This window comes from Oncorhynchus clarkii, chromosome 19, assembly GCF_045791955.1.
Source record: "Oncorhynchus clarkii lewisi isolate Uvic-CL-2024 chromosome 19, UVic_Ocla_1.0, whole genome shotgun sequence".
NCBI lineage: Eukaryota > Metazoa > Chordata > Actinopteri > Salmoniformes > Salmonidae > Oncorhynchus > Oncorhynchus clarkii.
The window spans coordinates 38068944-38085997 of record NC_092165.1 but is presented as its reverse complement, the minus strand read 5'-3'; the positions used below and the strand labels follow the sequence as shown (position 1 = coordinate 38085997).

Here is a 17054-nt window from a genome sequence, read left to right as displayed (position 1 = left end):
AGAAAAGCACTGTGTGCTCTACTTCCTCAATATTGTCAACAAAATAGTAATTCACTCCCCAAACACTCATGGGAGTGGTCAGTAAAGGTGATATTCACCTCATTGCCCACACACTCCAGACTAATCCAGTCCTTTAGTCATCTCAACCAAAACCTCCTGGATAGGATTGCTGTTACCTGATAGGCTTGCTGGGGTTCACCAGCTCAGCGACTCCGAACTTCTTGGCCACCTAAAACTTGTCTGGGTTGAGGTCGATCCCATTGGTCCTGGTCGCCCCTGCAGCTTTGCATCCCACGATGGCACCCAGGCCCAAAGCCCCAAGGCCAAACTGCACAGGTGGAGCCCGCCCCCACCTGTAGGGGAATGGAAATGAAACACCAAAGCCAGTAGGTGAGAGTTGTCCTGCTATACACAATCAGTTGAATCTGGTGTATTTAAAAAAAAAAAAAAAAAAATCAACCCAACTACCACCACCCCCCTCTTCAGAGGACAAAAATAAATATATTTGGTTTTCTAGGTTTTTTGTTACATATTGATACATTTGACAAACATGGCACTTTTATATACAGCTTTCCCTTGACATATTAACGATCATGAGCTCCTTAATCGCACCCTTCAGCTGCTCCCAGCCCCTACCATCATAGACCCCGCTCATTTGGTTTCCATGTGCCATATATTTTTCTAACTGTGCTGTTTTACATGTATTTTGAACCTTTCTAATTGCATAGTATCCACATATTGTGACATAAAGATGAAAACCTTTGCTACCAGTTTTATTATATTGTTGATTGACTATGGCTTCCAAATCGCCCAACACTGCTATTTGTATGGTTCATTTTAAATGAATGTTTTGCTTTTTTAGCCATTCCTGAAGCTGTGACAAGAAACAAGCTACATACCAGAATAAAATAAGGGCAATACCAGAATAAATTATCTAGTGATTGTCTCTTCGTGGCAAAATCTGCAGAGCTGAGATTGTTTTATGCTCCATATATATATATAGCATTATATTGGTGGCAATAATTTTGTGTAATTTAAATTGAAAAATTTGAAGTGTTGTTTCTTGTATGAGGTCATATACCATGTGCCATGGAACCGGTACTTCAAAAATATTTTCCCAGCTATTTTGCAACCTGTATGGCATAGCTATCAACATTTTTGCCCTCAAAGTTCCCTACCATCTCCCTCTTCCACTTGCCTTCTCCATTTGTGGTAATGCTGCAATCATTTGGTTGTAACTTGGAATCTGATGTGTTAGTGAGGAAATATTCTGCATTTACAAAATGTCATGCTGTTTTCCTTGTTCTTGTTAAAGCTTTTAGAAATCGTGTTTTTGTCCCGATGGAGTAAGTTAATTGCTGCCCCGTAGCCTGTGGAAATCCCACAGCACAGCAGCCAGACCCTGTCCAGAGATGCCTTCTCGTCCACCTTGTGCACTCAAAGTGCTCCAGCCCATGAAGTGGGGCCAGACACTTCCCCTTACAGGATAATCGGGAGGTTCCATCTGGCATCTGCTCCCTGCTCTGTGTCACCCGGGGGTAAGGAGAAACATGACTTTGGAAGAGTCCCAATTGCGCAAGTGTGAAGGATGTCTGGGCTAGTGGTTGTTTGATTGTTCTGGGCACAGTTAACACTCACTTGACCTTTTGACACCGGTTGGTTTTGGGATTTTCATTGAGCTTGCACACTCCACACCAATGGATGTACAGGGGTTCATAGTATCCCTTAAACAAACACACAATAAATAACTTAATATGAAGAGCCTGTACGATATCAAGATATTGCAATAAAATGATAAACTCTTTGAACACGAGCGATAGGTGACTTATTGCCCTTGTAAACCAAGAGCTCCCATTGGTTAATTGATAATCATGTGATTTAAGTGTTGCGTATTTAAACCCCTTTTTGTGTTCTAGGTGGCCGTCCAGGAGCATGGTGGATCCCAGATGGATCACTGATGGCAGAGATCATGTAGCCAGAGGAAGAGATGAAACGAGAGGTTTTACTCTGCCCAAAATCCTTCCATGAAAATAAGCCCATGAAGTGAGTAATTTTGGGATGGAGGTCAGTAAGTGTTGAATTTGGTTAACAAAAATGTAATTGCTAATTTGCTACGTGAGGCTTATTTGATCTAATATACGTTTTTTAAATACATTTTTATGGATAGGTTGTTAGGACTGCACTGAAGCAAGTCGACGCACGTGGCATTTCGGCATTTTACCCCAAAACAACTATCAGAGTTGTGCCTGTTGTCATAGACACAGTAGCTAGAGGACTCATCATGGATATACAGTGCCTTGCGAAAGTATTCGGCCCCCTTGAACTTTGCGACCTTTTGCCACATTTCAGGCTTCAAACATAAAGATATAAAACTGTATTTTTTTGTGAAGAATCAACAACAAGTGGGACACAATCATGAAGTGGAACGACATTTATTGGATATTTCAAACTTTTTTAACAAATCAAAAACTGAAAAATTGGGCGTGCAAAATTATTCAGCCCCCTTAAGTTAATACTTTGTAGCGCCACCTTTTGCTGCGATTACAGCTGTAAGTTGCTTGGGATATGTCTCTATCAGTTTTGCACATCGAGAGACTGAAATTTTTTCCCATTCCTCCTTGCAAAACAGCTCGAGCTCAGTGAGGTTGGATGGAGAACATTTATGAACAGCAGTTTTCAGTTCTTTCCACAGATTCTCGATTGGATTCAGGTCTGGACTTTGACTTGGCCATTCTAACACCCGGATATGTTTATTTTTTAACCATTCCATTGTAGATTTTGCTTTATGTTTTGAATCATTGTCTTGTTGGAAGACAAATCTCCGTCCCAGTCTCAGGTCTTTTGCAGACTCCATCAGGTTTTCTTCCAGAATGGTCCTGTATTTGGCTCCATCCATCTTCCCATCAATTTTAACCATCTTCCCTGTCCCTGCTGAAGAAAAGCAGGCCCAAACCATGATGCTGCCACCACCATGTTTGACAGTGGGGATGGTGTGTTCAGCTGTGTTGCTTTTACGCCAAACATAACGTTTTGCATTGTTGCCAAAAAGTTCAATTTTGGTTTCATCTGACCAGAGCACCTTCTTCCACATGTTTGGTGTGTCTCCCAGGTGGCTTGTGGCAAACTTTAAACAACACTTTTTATGGATATCTTTAAGAAATGGCTTTCTTCTTGCCACTCTTCCATAAAGGCCAGATTTGTGCAATATACGACTGATTGTTGTCCTATGGACAGAGTCTCCCACCTCAGCTGTAGATCTCTGCAGTTCATCCAGAGTGATCATGGGCCTCTTGGCTGCATCTCTGATCAGTCTTCTCCTTGTATGAGCTGAAAGTTTAGAGGGACGGCCAGGTCTTGGTAGATTTGCAGTGGTCTGATACTCCTTCCATTTCAATATTATCGCTTGCACAGTGCTCCTTGGGATGTTTAAAGCTTGGGAAATATTTTGTATCCAAATCCGGCTTCACAACAGTATCTCGGACCTGCCTGGTGTGTTCCTTGTTCTTCATGATGCTCTCTGCGCTTTTAACGGACCTCTGAGACTATCACAGTGCAGGTGCATTTATACGGAGACTTGATTACACACAGGTGGATTGTATTTATCATCATTAGTCATTTAGGTCAACATTGGATCATTCAGAGATCCTCACTGAACTTCTGGAGAGAGTTTGCTGCACTGAAAGTAAAGGGGCTGAATAATTTTGCACGCCCAATTTTTCAGTTTTTGATTTGTTAAAGTTTGAAATATCCAATAAATGTCGTTCCACTTCATGATTGTGTCCCACTTGTTGTTGATTCTTCACAAAAAAATACAGTTTTATATCTTTCTGTTTGAAGCCTGACATGTGGCAAAAGGTCGCAAAGTTCAAGGGGGCCGAATACTTTTGCAAGGCACTGTAACCTGTTTTAGCATGTTCAACTGGGTGGGGATTCCTATGAGTTCGGCGCAATCAGCCAATAAAAATGGACTTCTTTAAAGATACGCTATGCAGAAATCGCTCTGGCTTTTCCTGGATTCTAAAATTCTAATAATTCGCCTAATTTCAGTTTGTGACAAAATAAGCAAGTAAAGTGTACCATCTAAACCATCTAACATATTTTCCATAACCAAAAATATTGTATTTTCAGCTAGTGTACAAAAGTGAAAGATGCAAAAATGAAACTTCAGAATGGGAAGCATAAAAATAGTGCACATAGAGCTGATCTACCGCTTCTTAGACTTGCGTTCAATGACAAGAACAGATCTAGAACTTATATTTAAATATGTATCTGCCCTATCAGGCTAGATTGGTCCCATCTGATCTCGCCTCCATCCGCCTGCCTTCCATCTTTGAGGATATGTATTTCCATTGTTAGAGCAGTCACTCTAATATCTTGTCAATATAATAGACCATCTTTGATGTGGCAAGCATTTGATAAGAGTGTATGGCTACTACTGAAGGTTGTGACGTGTCAGAACAGAAATGTCAAGATTATGATATAATGCTGTTATTGCATCAAATGGTTGTTTTATGCAACAGAATAAGGGCTTGTTAACGGTCATCTGTGTGTCTTCTACTGAGGATGGGCCTCTGGAAGATTTACGATGTCTTTGGGTGATACCTCATTCCAGAGCATGAGTTAATTTTTCTGTTCTATAAGGTACCAGGGAGAGATGACCCTAGGGCCAAACCTTGGTCTCTACACAAAGATGATTTGTTTTTACAGCAGATACTGTCTGCTGTGAATTATAAGTATCCTTCATACGAATCTTAACCTTGTGACCCATTCCATACATTTGTTGTGCGTCATGTAGACTGAAGGAGGTGTATCTTGGCTATAAAATACCTTTGTATCTTTGTCTCGGGCTCCCAACGAATCATCTGAGGGTGATTCGTCGACCAGCCATCATTATCATAGAGCACTCAATCGGTTCACATTATATGTGTGTTGTATTGACCTGCTCCCTTATTAATAAGTGAATAAATATTTTGTTTATGTATAACTGACTTGTGTGATAAGTTTCCCTCTTCATTTGATGGTAAAGAAATGAACCACCACACATGGATGGTTATAGAAAATGAATGCCTGCCTCCAGTGTTGCGCCACGTCCTGTGCTTTTGTTTATTTTCTTCATTATGATATGTTTTTGTGTGATCTTTTCATAACTTTTTGTTATAATGTATGAGCTAAATCAAGCATAATATGGAATTGGTTGAGACTTGATTGCAAAGATATGGACAGAACTATGCCTTAAAATAAATGTTTGAAACTGCCCCTTTATTTTTGGTCTCTACTTCACTATGCCTTGTCAACCCAGAGCTTAAAGAACCTGTCACTGTTTTTGACAGTAACAATACCTTGAATGTATTTATTTTTCCGCTCCATCATTCATTATGACTACTGGGTTTGAATTTGTTAACACTCTCTCCACTGTCCCAGCACCTTCATGGTCCAACACGACAGGGAAAACCCCCTCTGGGTCTGAGCCACTCAGGGTGTAGGAATCTTGATGGCAGATTGCTGCCGTGGCAACAATCTGCAACACACAGGGTAAGTAAATCTATTTTAATTCAGCCAATTAAGGAGATGATTCAACTTTACTGTTGTCTACTGAGGTAATTACAGTAACTGCAGTGTTTCCCCTCAAAGGCAAGTATGAAACCACCTAAGTGCCAATGATGTTAATAATTGAAGGGTAAATGGACTCTTGCCTACGATTCTTGGTTGCCCACTCACTCTCCCTTCCCAACACCCATCTTTACAGTAATCTCATATAGCAATATAAGGTGCTAAATCAATCCTATCTAAAGTAATCAAAATAAAGGGGTGCCTAATGTTAAGTGCTATTGTGAGCCATGTCTACTGTACACGAGACGATTTCTGACCATTTGTGCAGCAATTCTTCGCTTGTGTGAACACAGTTTCATCACACAGTCTCAGACAATCCAGCAGGGGAAGAAGCCGGATATGGAAGTCTTGGGCATGCCAAAAGTGTGCGAAACTGTCAAAGCAAAGGGTGGCTACTTTGAAGAATCTAAAATATGACATATATTTTATTTGTTTAACACTTTGAGTTAATACATTATTCAATATATGTTGTTTCATAGTTTCGATGTCTTCACTATTATTCTACAATGTAGAAAGTAGTCAAATTAAAGAAAAACCCTGGAATGAGTAGGTGTCTAAACTTTTGACTAGTACTGTATGTGACATTGTGTTGTGACAAAATTGTACATTTTAGAGTGGCTTTTTATTGTCCCCAGCACAAGGTGCACCTGTATAATGATCATGTTTAATCAGCTTCTTGATATGCCACACCTGACTGGTGGATGGATTATCTTGGCAAAGAAGAAATGCTCATTAACAGGGATATGAACACATTTGTGCACAACATTTGAGAGAAATAAGCTTTGTTTGAACTTGACCACCAATGTCATGCCAAGGATTCATGTATGGCTTAGCACTCAAAAGATTCCCCAGACACATCCAGATTATAAACAGCAGTTTTCCTTGTTTTTCCTTTACCAGGGTTTGTGTGGAAATAATTGCAACAGTGGACTATCTCTCCCAAAACGACAGATTGCTCAAGCCCTGAATTTATGCCTTTTCAGTTGAAAAACAATAATCATGCTCTGTATAATTTAGCAATATTCTACATGACCTTTTGATACATTGGGATATCACAAATGGCTTCATATTAGTTTTTTTTCAAGAGGCATTGCTGCTGAGTGAGAATACAGCACACATAATGGCACATCCTCTTATAAACGATGGATACGCTGGAGAGCTTGTGTGTGTCTGACTACACAGTTTTGTTGACATATCACATTTAGAAAAATATGTAATTATTAATATACTACGCTACTGTTCAAAAGTTTGGGGTCACTTAGAAATGTCCTTGTTTTTGAAAGAAAAGCATGTTTTTTTCTTGTCCATTTAAAATAACATCAAATTGATCAGAAATACAGTGTAGACATTGTTAATGTTGTAAATGACTATTGTAGCTGGAAACTGATTATTTTTAATGGAATATCTACATAGGCGAACAGAGGCCCATTATCAGCAACCATCACTCCTCTGTTGTGTTAGCCGTTTAGAATGATACACTTGGATTAGCTAATTGATCATTAGAAAACATTTTGCAATTGTTAGCACAGCTGAAAACTTGTCTTGATTTAAAGTAGTAAAACTGGCCTTCTTTAGACTAGTTGAGTTTCTGCAGTATAAGCATTTGGGCGTTCGATTACAGGCTCAAAATGGCCAGAAACAAATAACTTTCTTCTGAAACTCGTCAGTCTATTCTTGTTCTGAGAAATGAAGGCTATTCCATGTGAGAAATTGCCAAGAAACTGAAGATCTCGTACTACTCCCTTCACAGAACAGCCCTAACCAGAATAGAAAGAGTGGGAGGCCCCATTGCACCATTGAGCAAGAGGAGAAGTACATTAGTGTCAAGTTTGAAAAACCGATGCCTCACAAGTCCTCAACTGGCAGATCCATTAAATAGTACCCGCAAAACACCAGTCTCAACATCAACAGTGAAGAGGCAACTCCGGGATGCTGACCTTCTAGGCAGAGTTGCAAAGAAAAAGCCATATCTCAGACTGGCCAATAAAAATAAAAGATTAAGATGGGCAAATGAACACAGACACTGGACAGAGGAAGATTGGAAGAAAGTGTTATGGACAGACTAATCTAAGTTTGAGGTGTTCGGATCACAAAGAAGTGTGATGATCGTGAGATGCCGAAAAAATTTAAAGATGCTGGAGGAGTGCTTGACGCCATCTGTCAAGCATGGTGGAGGCAATGTGATGGTCTGGGAGTGCTTTGGTGGTGGTAAAGTGGGAGATTTGTACAGGGTAAAAGGAAGGAAGACTTGCTCCATTTTGCACCGCCATACCCTGTGGACAGCGCTCAATTGGAGCCAATTTCCTCCTACAACAGGACATTGACCCAAAGCACAGCTTTGAAGTAGTAGTCAGCTGGTATTCTTTCCATAATGGAGTGGCCAGCACAGTCACCGGATCTCAACCCTATTGAGCTGTTGTGAGAGCAGCTTGACCGTATGATATGTAAGAAGTCTAAGCTAGATGTCCTCAATCTCACACAAATTATCAAGGAACCTACCAGGTACAACCCTAAATCCGTAAACACGGGCACCCTCATAGATATTCCTGACCAACCTGCCCTCTAAATACACCTCTGCTGTCTTCAACCAGGATCTCAGCGATCACTGCCTCATTGCCTGCGTCCGTAATGGGTCAAACGACCACCCCTCATCACTGTCAAACGCTCCCTTAAACACTTCAGCGAGCAGGACATTCTAATCGACCTTGCCCGGGTATCGTGGAAGGATTTTGGCCTCATTCCGTCAGTAGAGGATGCCTGGATATTCTTTAAAAGTGCATTCCTCACCATCTTAAATAAGTACGCCCTGTTCAAAAAATGTAGAACAAAGAACAGATATATCCCTTGGTTCACTCCAAACTTCTCTCCTTGACCAGCGCAAAAACATCCTGTGGCGTACTACATTAGCATCGAATAGCCCCAGCGATATACAACTTTTCAGGGAAGTTAGGAACCAATATACACAGGCAGTAAGGAAAGCAAAGGCTAGCTTTTTCAAACAGAAATTTGCGTCCTGTAACACAAACTCCAAAAAGTTCTGGGACACTGTAAAGTCCATTGAGAATAAGAGCACCTCCTCCCAGCTGCCGACTGCACTGAGGCTAGGAAACACTGTCACAACCGATGATCTACGATAACCAAGAATTTCAATAAGCATTTTTCTGTGGCTGGCCATGCTTTCCACCTGGCTACCCCTACCCCGGTCAACAGCTCTGCACCCCCCACAGCAAGTTGCCCAAGCCTCCCCCATTTCTCCTTCACCCAAATCCAGACAGTTGATGTTCTGAAAGAGTTGCAAAATTGGACCTATACTAATCAGCTAGGCTAGACAGTCTGGACCCTCTTTCTAAAATTAATCAACCTCGCTTTCGTATCGTCTGAGATCCCATAAGATTGGAAAGCTGCCGTGGTAATTTTCCTCTTCAAAGGGAGAGACACTCTAGACCTAAACTGTTACAGATCTATATCTATCCTACCCTGCCTTTTCAAAGGCCTCCGAAAGCCAAGTTAACAAACAGATCACCGACCATTTCGAATCCCACCATACCTTATCCGCTATGCAATCTGGATTCCGAGCTGGTCATGGGTGCACCTCAGCAACGCTCAAGGTCCTAAACAATATAACTGCCATCGCTAAAAGACAATACCTGCGATATTGCTGCATTTTGCTGAGAGGCTACAATGTCTCTCAAACCCATGAATACAGTCACGATGCCTTTGCGATCTAATCCAACAAGGACAAGTCCTGTGTGATGAACTGGTGGAAACCTTGAAAAAGGAGTCCTTTCCATTCAGCTAAGCATTCACGTGTGGACCCGTCAAATAGGTGAATCCGTTGCGTTAATCTGGGTATTATGAAAAGTGTTGAGACGCTTTGTTGACTATGGTGTCGCTTTGAGTTTAACTTTTTGTCCTGAATACAATACGTGTTGAATTTGCCCCAAACATAACATCACTGAGAACCACTCTGTTTTCAAGCATGGTGGTGGCTGCATCATGTTACAGGCATGTTACAGAGTTTTTAGGATAGAAACAAACAGAATAGAGCTAAGCACAGGCCAAATCCTAGAGGAAAACTTGGTTCAGTCCACTTATCAACACACTTTCACCTTTCAGCAGGACAATTACCTAAAACACAAGGCCAAATATACACGAGTTGCTTACCAAGACGACATTGAATGTTCCTGTGTGACCTACAGTACCAGTCAAAAGTTTGGACAGACCTACTCATTCAAGGGTTTTCTTTTTTTCACTATTTTCTACATTGTAGAATAATAGTGAAGACATCTAAACTATGAAATAACACATGGAATTATGTATTAACCAAAAAAAAGTGTTAAATAAATCAAAAAATATTTTAGATTCTTCAAAGTAGCCACCCTTTGCCTTGATGACAGCTTTGCACACTCTTGGTGTTCTCTCAACCAGCTTCATGAGGTAGTCACCTGGAATGCATTTCAATTAACAGGTGTGCCTTGTTAAAAGTTCATTTGTGGAATATTATATTATATTATGGCAAGAACAGCTCAAATAAGCAAAGAGAAATGACAGTAAATCATTATTATTACAGGGTAAGCATTTCCCATCCTGCCTACCCTGACTCCACATCACCGCTGGTTAACCAGTAACTGTGTGTTGTTACTGTGTAAACTGTTGACTGTGGTATTGACTTTGAAGGACCAGGTCAGAATTATTATGTGGATGGAGTTCTCACAAACATCACTAAATATTCCTCCATGTGAAATCTAAGTCTTTTAAAATGGGGTCCATCACATTTTAGGTGAACCTTTTTTGTAATGTTTTTACATTTAAAAAGTGTGTAAGCATGCATAGGCAAAGGGGTGTGTGTGTGTGTGTGTGTGTGTGTGTGTGTGTGTGTGTGCGCACCCTTTCAGGAAGAGCAAATAACTGTCATCTGAAGTTCATCTGTTTTTGTTCCCCATCTTCTCTGAATGATACAATACATCTGTCCTAACAATCCCAAATTACTTTAAACACTTATTTTCTCCACCCATGTACAGTAGACAGTTCGCTTGTATTATTGTAAAATACTTTGTTTTTACTGTAATGTTAGAAAATGTGAGCTCATGGATAAGGATATTCTGGAAGTACTATCTTTTTTTATTTTTTTTTTACTTCAGTCTCTCAAAAGACAAATTTTAAAACATGTTATGATTTACCAATGTATGTTTTTTGTTTTCATTCTGTTAATGCTGCAACAAGTTGGTCTTCTGGGAAAATAAAGATGCATCTAATTGGAATTGAAGCAGTGCTTTTATTACCTGTAATCAGACCTGTACTTTTTTATTTGTTATATTCTGAAACACATTTCGCTTTAATTTTCTATGTGATCAGGTTCCCATTCCCGGTCAGTGTGTGCCGCTCTGCAGTATGCTTGTGATCACATACACTGTGTGTCACTTCACCACTTTGATGTTTGTGTGTTTGATCCAGGCTGCTTCTGTCACTTTTCATCTGTGTGAGTCTGATGCAGTCATTGAAGTTGCCTGTATCTTTATCACTCTGTGGTTTTTAGTCAATGTTCTGATAGCAGCAATGTGTTATAAATATCTTTAATGCCAGAATCAATCCTACTCTATTTCAATCACATATATTTATAATTATCTAACTATAGAATATCATCAAATATAGGGACAAGCTGATCCCCGACAATATTATTACAAATAACTACACTGTCTGATTAAAAAAACAAGAAAGAAACAACTTGGTCACTCCTTGACAAACACAATCACGACAATAAGTATCATAACAGACTAACCCGGAGAAGCATGTAAGTGTTGTTGAAACACGTTTGTGTGGAAATGTACTCTGTTTATATATTAATAATAATGTATGAGCACAGACATTACACTGATAAAGGGTATTGAAAGGCCCGGATACCATACTGATAAGTTATCGTCGCTCACAGCGACTTTATGTTTAGATGCGCAAACTAAGGTATGAGATAGGATAACTAATAACCGCCAATCTATTGACCTAGCATTGATTGAGCAATGGCCAAGAAGTAGGGAATGGCTTTATTCAAAACTGACACATGATAGCCAGATCTCTTTGTACTTTATCCTACTCCCACTTGACAATGACTAAAGCAGAAACATAATTGGCTTCCAGGCAACATAACAAAATCAAAACATGATTATCATTGTTGTTACAATGGTTACTAGCAGCATGCCTGCAGTATGCTACCTACCATTCACCCCTACTAATACATATTGTGATATAGTGAATCATTGGTTTATCAAGCCATATTGTATAGTTTTGCTCGTTGATTGCTTGAGCAGGAAAAGTAAGTGATATTGGCTGGGTTGAGTTGACCCTCTTACTGCAGTGCCACACTCAGGACTGACCGTATACTGCAAAACAAGGAGAACACGAGCATTTATTTTTCTGAACATTAAATTAAACTTCTCACAGAGACGAACAGTACTAAGGTGAAAGTTACCAGTCTCCTGTCTGCATGAGTTGGATGGCGTCGTTGACCTGGGCCAGGGTCATGTTGTGGGTGACAAACTCATCCAGCTTCACCTTCTTCTCCAGGTACTCATTCACCAGCTTGGGCACACCATCCTTACTCTTAAAACCTGGTGTGCACACGCACACACACACAGACACACATTTAGAAATATATCACACACACTCAAATACATGCATAATGTTTGACAGTTGATTGATAGGTGGCACACCTCCAAACAGAGATCCTTTCCAGGTGCGGCCAGCTATGAGCTGAATGGGTCTGGCAGCAAAATCATCCATGTCAGTCCATCCGACCAGCACACTTACTCCCCATCCCTTAACACACGACTCCAAAGCACTCCTCTAAAGAGAGACAGGAATAGATAGAGAATTATAGATCTATACCACTTGACTCAATCAAGACATCACACGCGCACACTTATCTCAACATCATACAAACACACAATCTAAACCCACCATTACGGCCACACTCCCCACACATTCCAGGGAAAAGTCCACTCCTCCGTTGGTCATCTCATGCAGCACTTGACTGATGGGTTTGTTGTGGTCCTTGGGGTTGACAAACTCTGTGGCACCGAAGACCTTGGCCTTCTCATATTTGGTCGGGTTAATATCAATGGCGATGATCCTCTTGGCCCCAGCGTTTTTGCAGCCCATGACCGCTGCCAACCCCACAGCTCCCAGGCCAAACACAGCGCATGTAGACCCTGGCTCCACCTGGGGGAAAGGTGTCCTATGCATCAACACTTTAGTATATGAAGACATCACTACAACTAAACCTGATAGTTACAATTAACACACCTTGGCTGTGTTAAGGGCTGCGCCATATCCGGTGGCGACTCCACAGCCAAGGAGACAGACCTTGTCGAGAGGGGCTGAGGGATGGATCTTGGCCACGGCGATCTCATTGACCACGGTGTATTCTGAGAAAGTGCTGGTCCCCATGAACTGCAGCACCTTCTTCCCCTTACAAGTGAACCGGGTGTCTGACTCTGACATCACATCATACCTATCACTGGCCCTGGTGGGATTGGCTCATGTTCAGTGCAAGAATAACACACAAAAGTTATATAAAAAAAAAAAAAAAGGTATTGTGAAAGTTTCTCAAGACTAGGCTAGTAATGGGACCTCACCAGCCCTTCTCACACAGGTTGGTCTTTGGGCTCTTGCAGAACCGGCACTGGCCACATTGGGAGATAAACAGAGGGATGACTTTATCACCTAACAGGAGGAGAGGCAGAGTACACAGCTTTTTCGTACATGCTGTTATTTGTATCCAATTTGAAAATACAGGTTTACTAGCTATATTTCCAACCTGGATTGAACTTGGTCACTTCCGACCCCACACTCTCGACAATCCCAGCCCCTTCGTGACCCAGGACACAAGGGAAGCCATCCTTGTGTTTCCCCTCAAACAGGTGGTACAGGTCAGTGTGACACACACCCGTGGCCACTATCTACACTCAACAGGACAAAAACAAAGAGGTATGAATTTTGAGAAGTGTTCTAAAAATATGCTAATGTGAGTGTCAAAAGTGTTTCTGTATGCTCATGTTTATTTATGTGTGGCACGTTGTGTGTATTCATGTGTATTTATGTGTACTGGACCCATGGCACATTATGTGTATTAATGTGTATTTATGTGTACTGGACCCATGGAACGTTATGTGTATTCATGTGTGCTGTGTCCTCAGCAGTGCCCTCATATTTGGCCAGGGTAATATCAATGGCAATGATCAACACTTGATCATTGCCTTCTATGCGCTGCATAAATGAGAGCTTGAGTGTGTTTGCATTAATTGTAGTCTCTCTCACCTTGATGCGAATCTCATGTGCCTGGGGAGGAGCCACCTCAATTTCCTCCATCACCAGGGGTTTGCTTGGCTCCCATGCCACTGCAGCGCGGCATTTAATCACCTATAAAACACAACACGACCCAAAACGGGTCCAGTGGTGTAAAGTACTTACATAAAAATGATTTAAAGTACTACTCAAGTCGTTTTATGTACATTAATATTTATATTTTTGACAACTTTTACTTTTACTTCACTACATTAGTGAATTTGGCTATTTCAACCACACCCGTTGCTGACAGGTGTATAAAATCGAGCACACAGCCATGCAATCTCCATAGACAAACATTGGCAGTATAATGGCTTTACTGAAGAGCTCAGTGACTTTCAATGTGGCACCGCCATAGGATGACACCTTTCCAACAAGTCAGTTCATCAAATTTCTGCTCTACTAGAGCTGCCCTGGTCAACTGTAAGTGCTGTTATTGTGAAGTGAAAACATCTAACAAGTGGTAGGCCAAGCTCACAGAACAGGACTGAAGCGCGTAGCCCGTAAAAATTGTCTGTCCTTGGTTGCAACACTCACTGCCGTGGTCCAAACTGCCTCTGGAAGCAAAGTCAGCACAAGAACTGTTCATCGGGAGCTTCATGAAATGGGTTTCCATGGCCGAGCAGCCTCACACAAGCCTAAGATCATGCACAGTGCCAAGCTCACCACCATTGGACTCTAGCACAGTGGAAACAGACTAATCTGGGATGTCAGATGCCAGGAGAACGCTACCTGCACGAATGCATATTGCAAACTGTAAAGTTCGGTAGAGGAGGAATAATGGTCTGGGCTGTTGTTGATGGTTCGGACTAGGCCTCATTGTTCCAGTGAAGGGAAATCTTAACTCTACAGCATACAATGACATTCTAGACGATTCTGTGCTTCCAACTTTGTGGCAACAGTTTGGAAAAGGTCCTTTCCTATTTCAGAATGACAATGCCCGTGCACAAAGCGAAGTCCATACAGAAACGGTTTGTTGAGATTGGCCTCCAGAGCCCGAACACATTTGGGATGAATTACAACGCAGACTGTGAGCCAGGCCTAATCGCCAAACATCAGTACCCAACCTCACTAATGCTCTTGTGGTTGAATGGAAGCAAGTCTTAGTAGCAATGTTCCAACATTCTGTGGAAAGCCTTTACCAGAAGAGTGGAGGCTGTTATAGCAGCAAAGGGGGGACCAACTTAATATTAATGCCCATGATTTTAGAATGAGATGCTCGACAAGTTGGTGTTCACATACTTTTGGTTATGTTGTGTAATTCAGTGAAGGGCTTCTTTTCAGTCTTTATATACTTCATTGTTTACAGTACAATCTGATTCATTCAACTGTTGAGCAACTGAAACCCTATATAAATATTTATCTTTTTGTCCATTGGCTTTATCCCAGATGCACTCTCTGCCAAAGTCAATGGTTGTGCAAAAACAATTTGGATAGTTTCAGAGAGACTCCCCAAAAAACATATTATGCTTCACATTAGGCATGGAGTTTACAGTGTGTGTGTGTGAGCAAGTGTGAGGGAGTGAGTGAGTGACCGCAGTTGCCAGGTTTCAAGACCATTCCAGTTATTGTGTAATTCCAAAAGGACATTTATCCCAAACAAGAGGTTGTTATTCTGCAGGACAAACCTCTGATGAACTTGAAAATAACTTACTAGAGAGCTATAGTAAGCCCAGCGTTGGGAAGTTAATCATTGTTTTTTAACGTTATATTGTAATCTAATTACAGATACTTTTGAAAAACTAGATGATTACTTCTTGGATTACATTTCTTAAGTTTTCGCAATGCCGTTCAATTCAGCATTGAAAAAAGATGCAAGTTTAAGTTTGTTCCACCTGAGTAATCTCATCACAAGTCAGAGAGCACTATGATGACACACCAAATGCGTTTGATGGATTCTTTTTTGTCTTATTCTGATGCCTTTTAAGGGGAAATTAATGCAAAGGTAACTGAAAGCAATCCAATTAGTTTGGACAATCCAAAAATTGCGTTACTGCCACCACTCCCTGTCATTTTCTAAAGTACACACTCAACCTTAATCAAATCGTACCAAAACACTTTAAATCACAGATTGTGCATCATCACATGTCAGTTCAATATCAGTTAGAGAGAGGCTTGATCAACTAATTCAAATGCAGAGGATTCTCTATTGTTACATCTTTACACATGCATATCTCTCAATAACAATCACTTGGTAGGAAGACAAATGTATGTGTACAGCTGTATGTGTACTGTACATGAACCCAAATACAAAATAAATAAGTGAGAAAAGTTTCAGTAGATATATTAATAAAAATATATATACAGATGTGTATTCGAGAAAGAGAGGGGTGAAGACAGAGATACATACTTTTCCTGCAGTTGCCATCTTCTATCAACCTAAGGAGTTTGGAAGAGAAGAGCAATATATTTCAGCATAAAGTTAGAGGGAGAGAGTGTGACAGAGGGATGGTTTGGACAACCTTTAAATACTCCAGCCATCCAGACTAGAGTTAACATGCAGAAAGGGAGGGACCTTTTATTGCAAGGCTAGATATCCTTACACTGATACAAGTGGCATGAAATTGGATATCACAACTGCCGGTTCGTTCAACGTAGATTACAACTAACACTGCACAGTTATTGTTTGTAGCTAACATAACTGCATGTAATATAGATAAGTCACCGAGATGAGTCAGTCATGTGATTCATCTGTTTCTAATGACCTTTGATATAACCTGTGAATTTTGGCTTTATGATTAAATGCAATATAGTGTTAACTAGAAACTAGATTGAACAGTCTGTGTGGGATAGGCTCTTCTGGGAGATAGTGTTGTCTCGTTCTTCTCGAACACTGTGGAGACTTATTCTCTTCGATATCGTCGGCGTCCTGGAAAAATCTTGTATCTCATTGTTTGGCGATTTTGTTTTTTTCACATACATTGAAAGTAGTCATTCCCCTCAATATTCAGTGAATGAATTACATTTTATTTTTGTGTCAAATTGCCAGTTGGCAACCCATCCCTTACGGGATTAATTGATACATAAACATTACAATGATTCACAGTGATAATTTAGTGACAATTCCTCCGGTGTTTTACGGAGTGAATGAAAAATAAATCAATACA

The 17054-nt window shown here is 40.7% G+C and overlaps 1 protein-coding gene across 1 annotated transcript; it reads right to left on the bottom strand.

The window, feature by feature from the left end:
- Positions 1-11633: 11633 nt before the first annotated feature.
- LOC139375130 (alcohol dehydrogenase 1-like) lies at positions 11634-16456 on the bottom strand. The gene is made up of 9 exons (XM_071116614.1): positions 16298-16456; positions 13921-14022; positions 13421-13562; positions 13239-13326; positions 12907-13126; positions 12562-12822; positions 12315-12447; positions 12074-12212; positions 11634-11984 (listed from the first exon to the last, which is right to left on the bottom strand). The coding sequence occupies exons 1-9, from the start codon at positions 16313-16315 to the stop codon at positions 11951-11953; spliced, it is 1137 nt and encodes a 378-aa protein (XP_070972715.1). The 5' UTR covers positions 16316-16456; the 3' UTR covers positions 11634-11950.
- Between the last annotated feature and the right edge of the window lie 598 nt (positions 16457-17054).

Excerpts from the sequence above, each read along its gene's own strand:
- LOC139375130 (XM_071116614.1), bottom strand. Across the intron at positions 12,823-12,906 it reads CAGCCCTTAACACAGCCAAG|GTGGAGCCAGGGTCTACATG; the intron begins GTGTGTTAATTG and ends CCTTTCCCCCAG. Across the intron at positions 12,448-12,561 it reads TGGGGAGTGTGGCCGTAATG|AGGAGTGCTTTGGAGTCGTG; the intron begins GTGGGTTTAGAT and ends GTCTCTCTTTAG.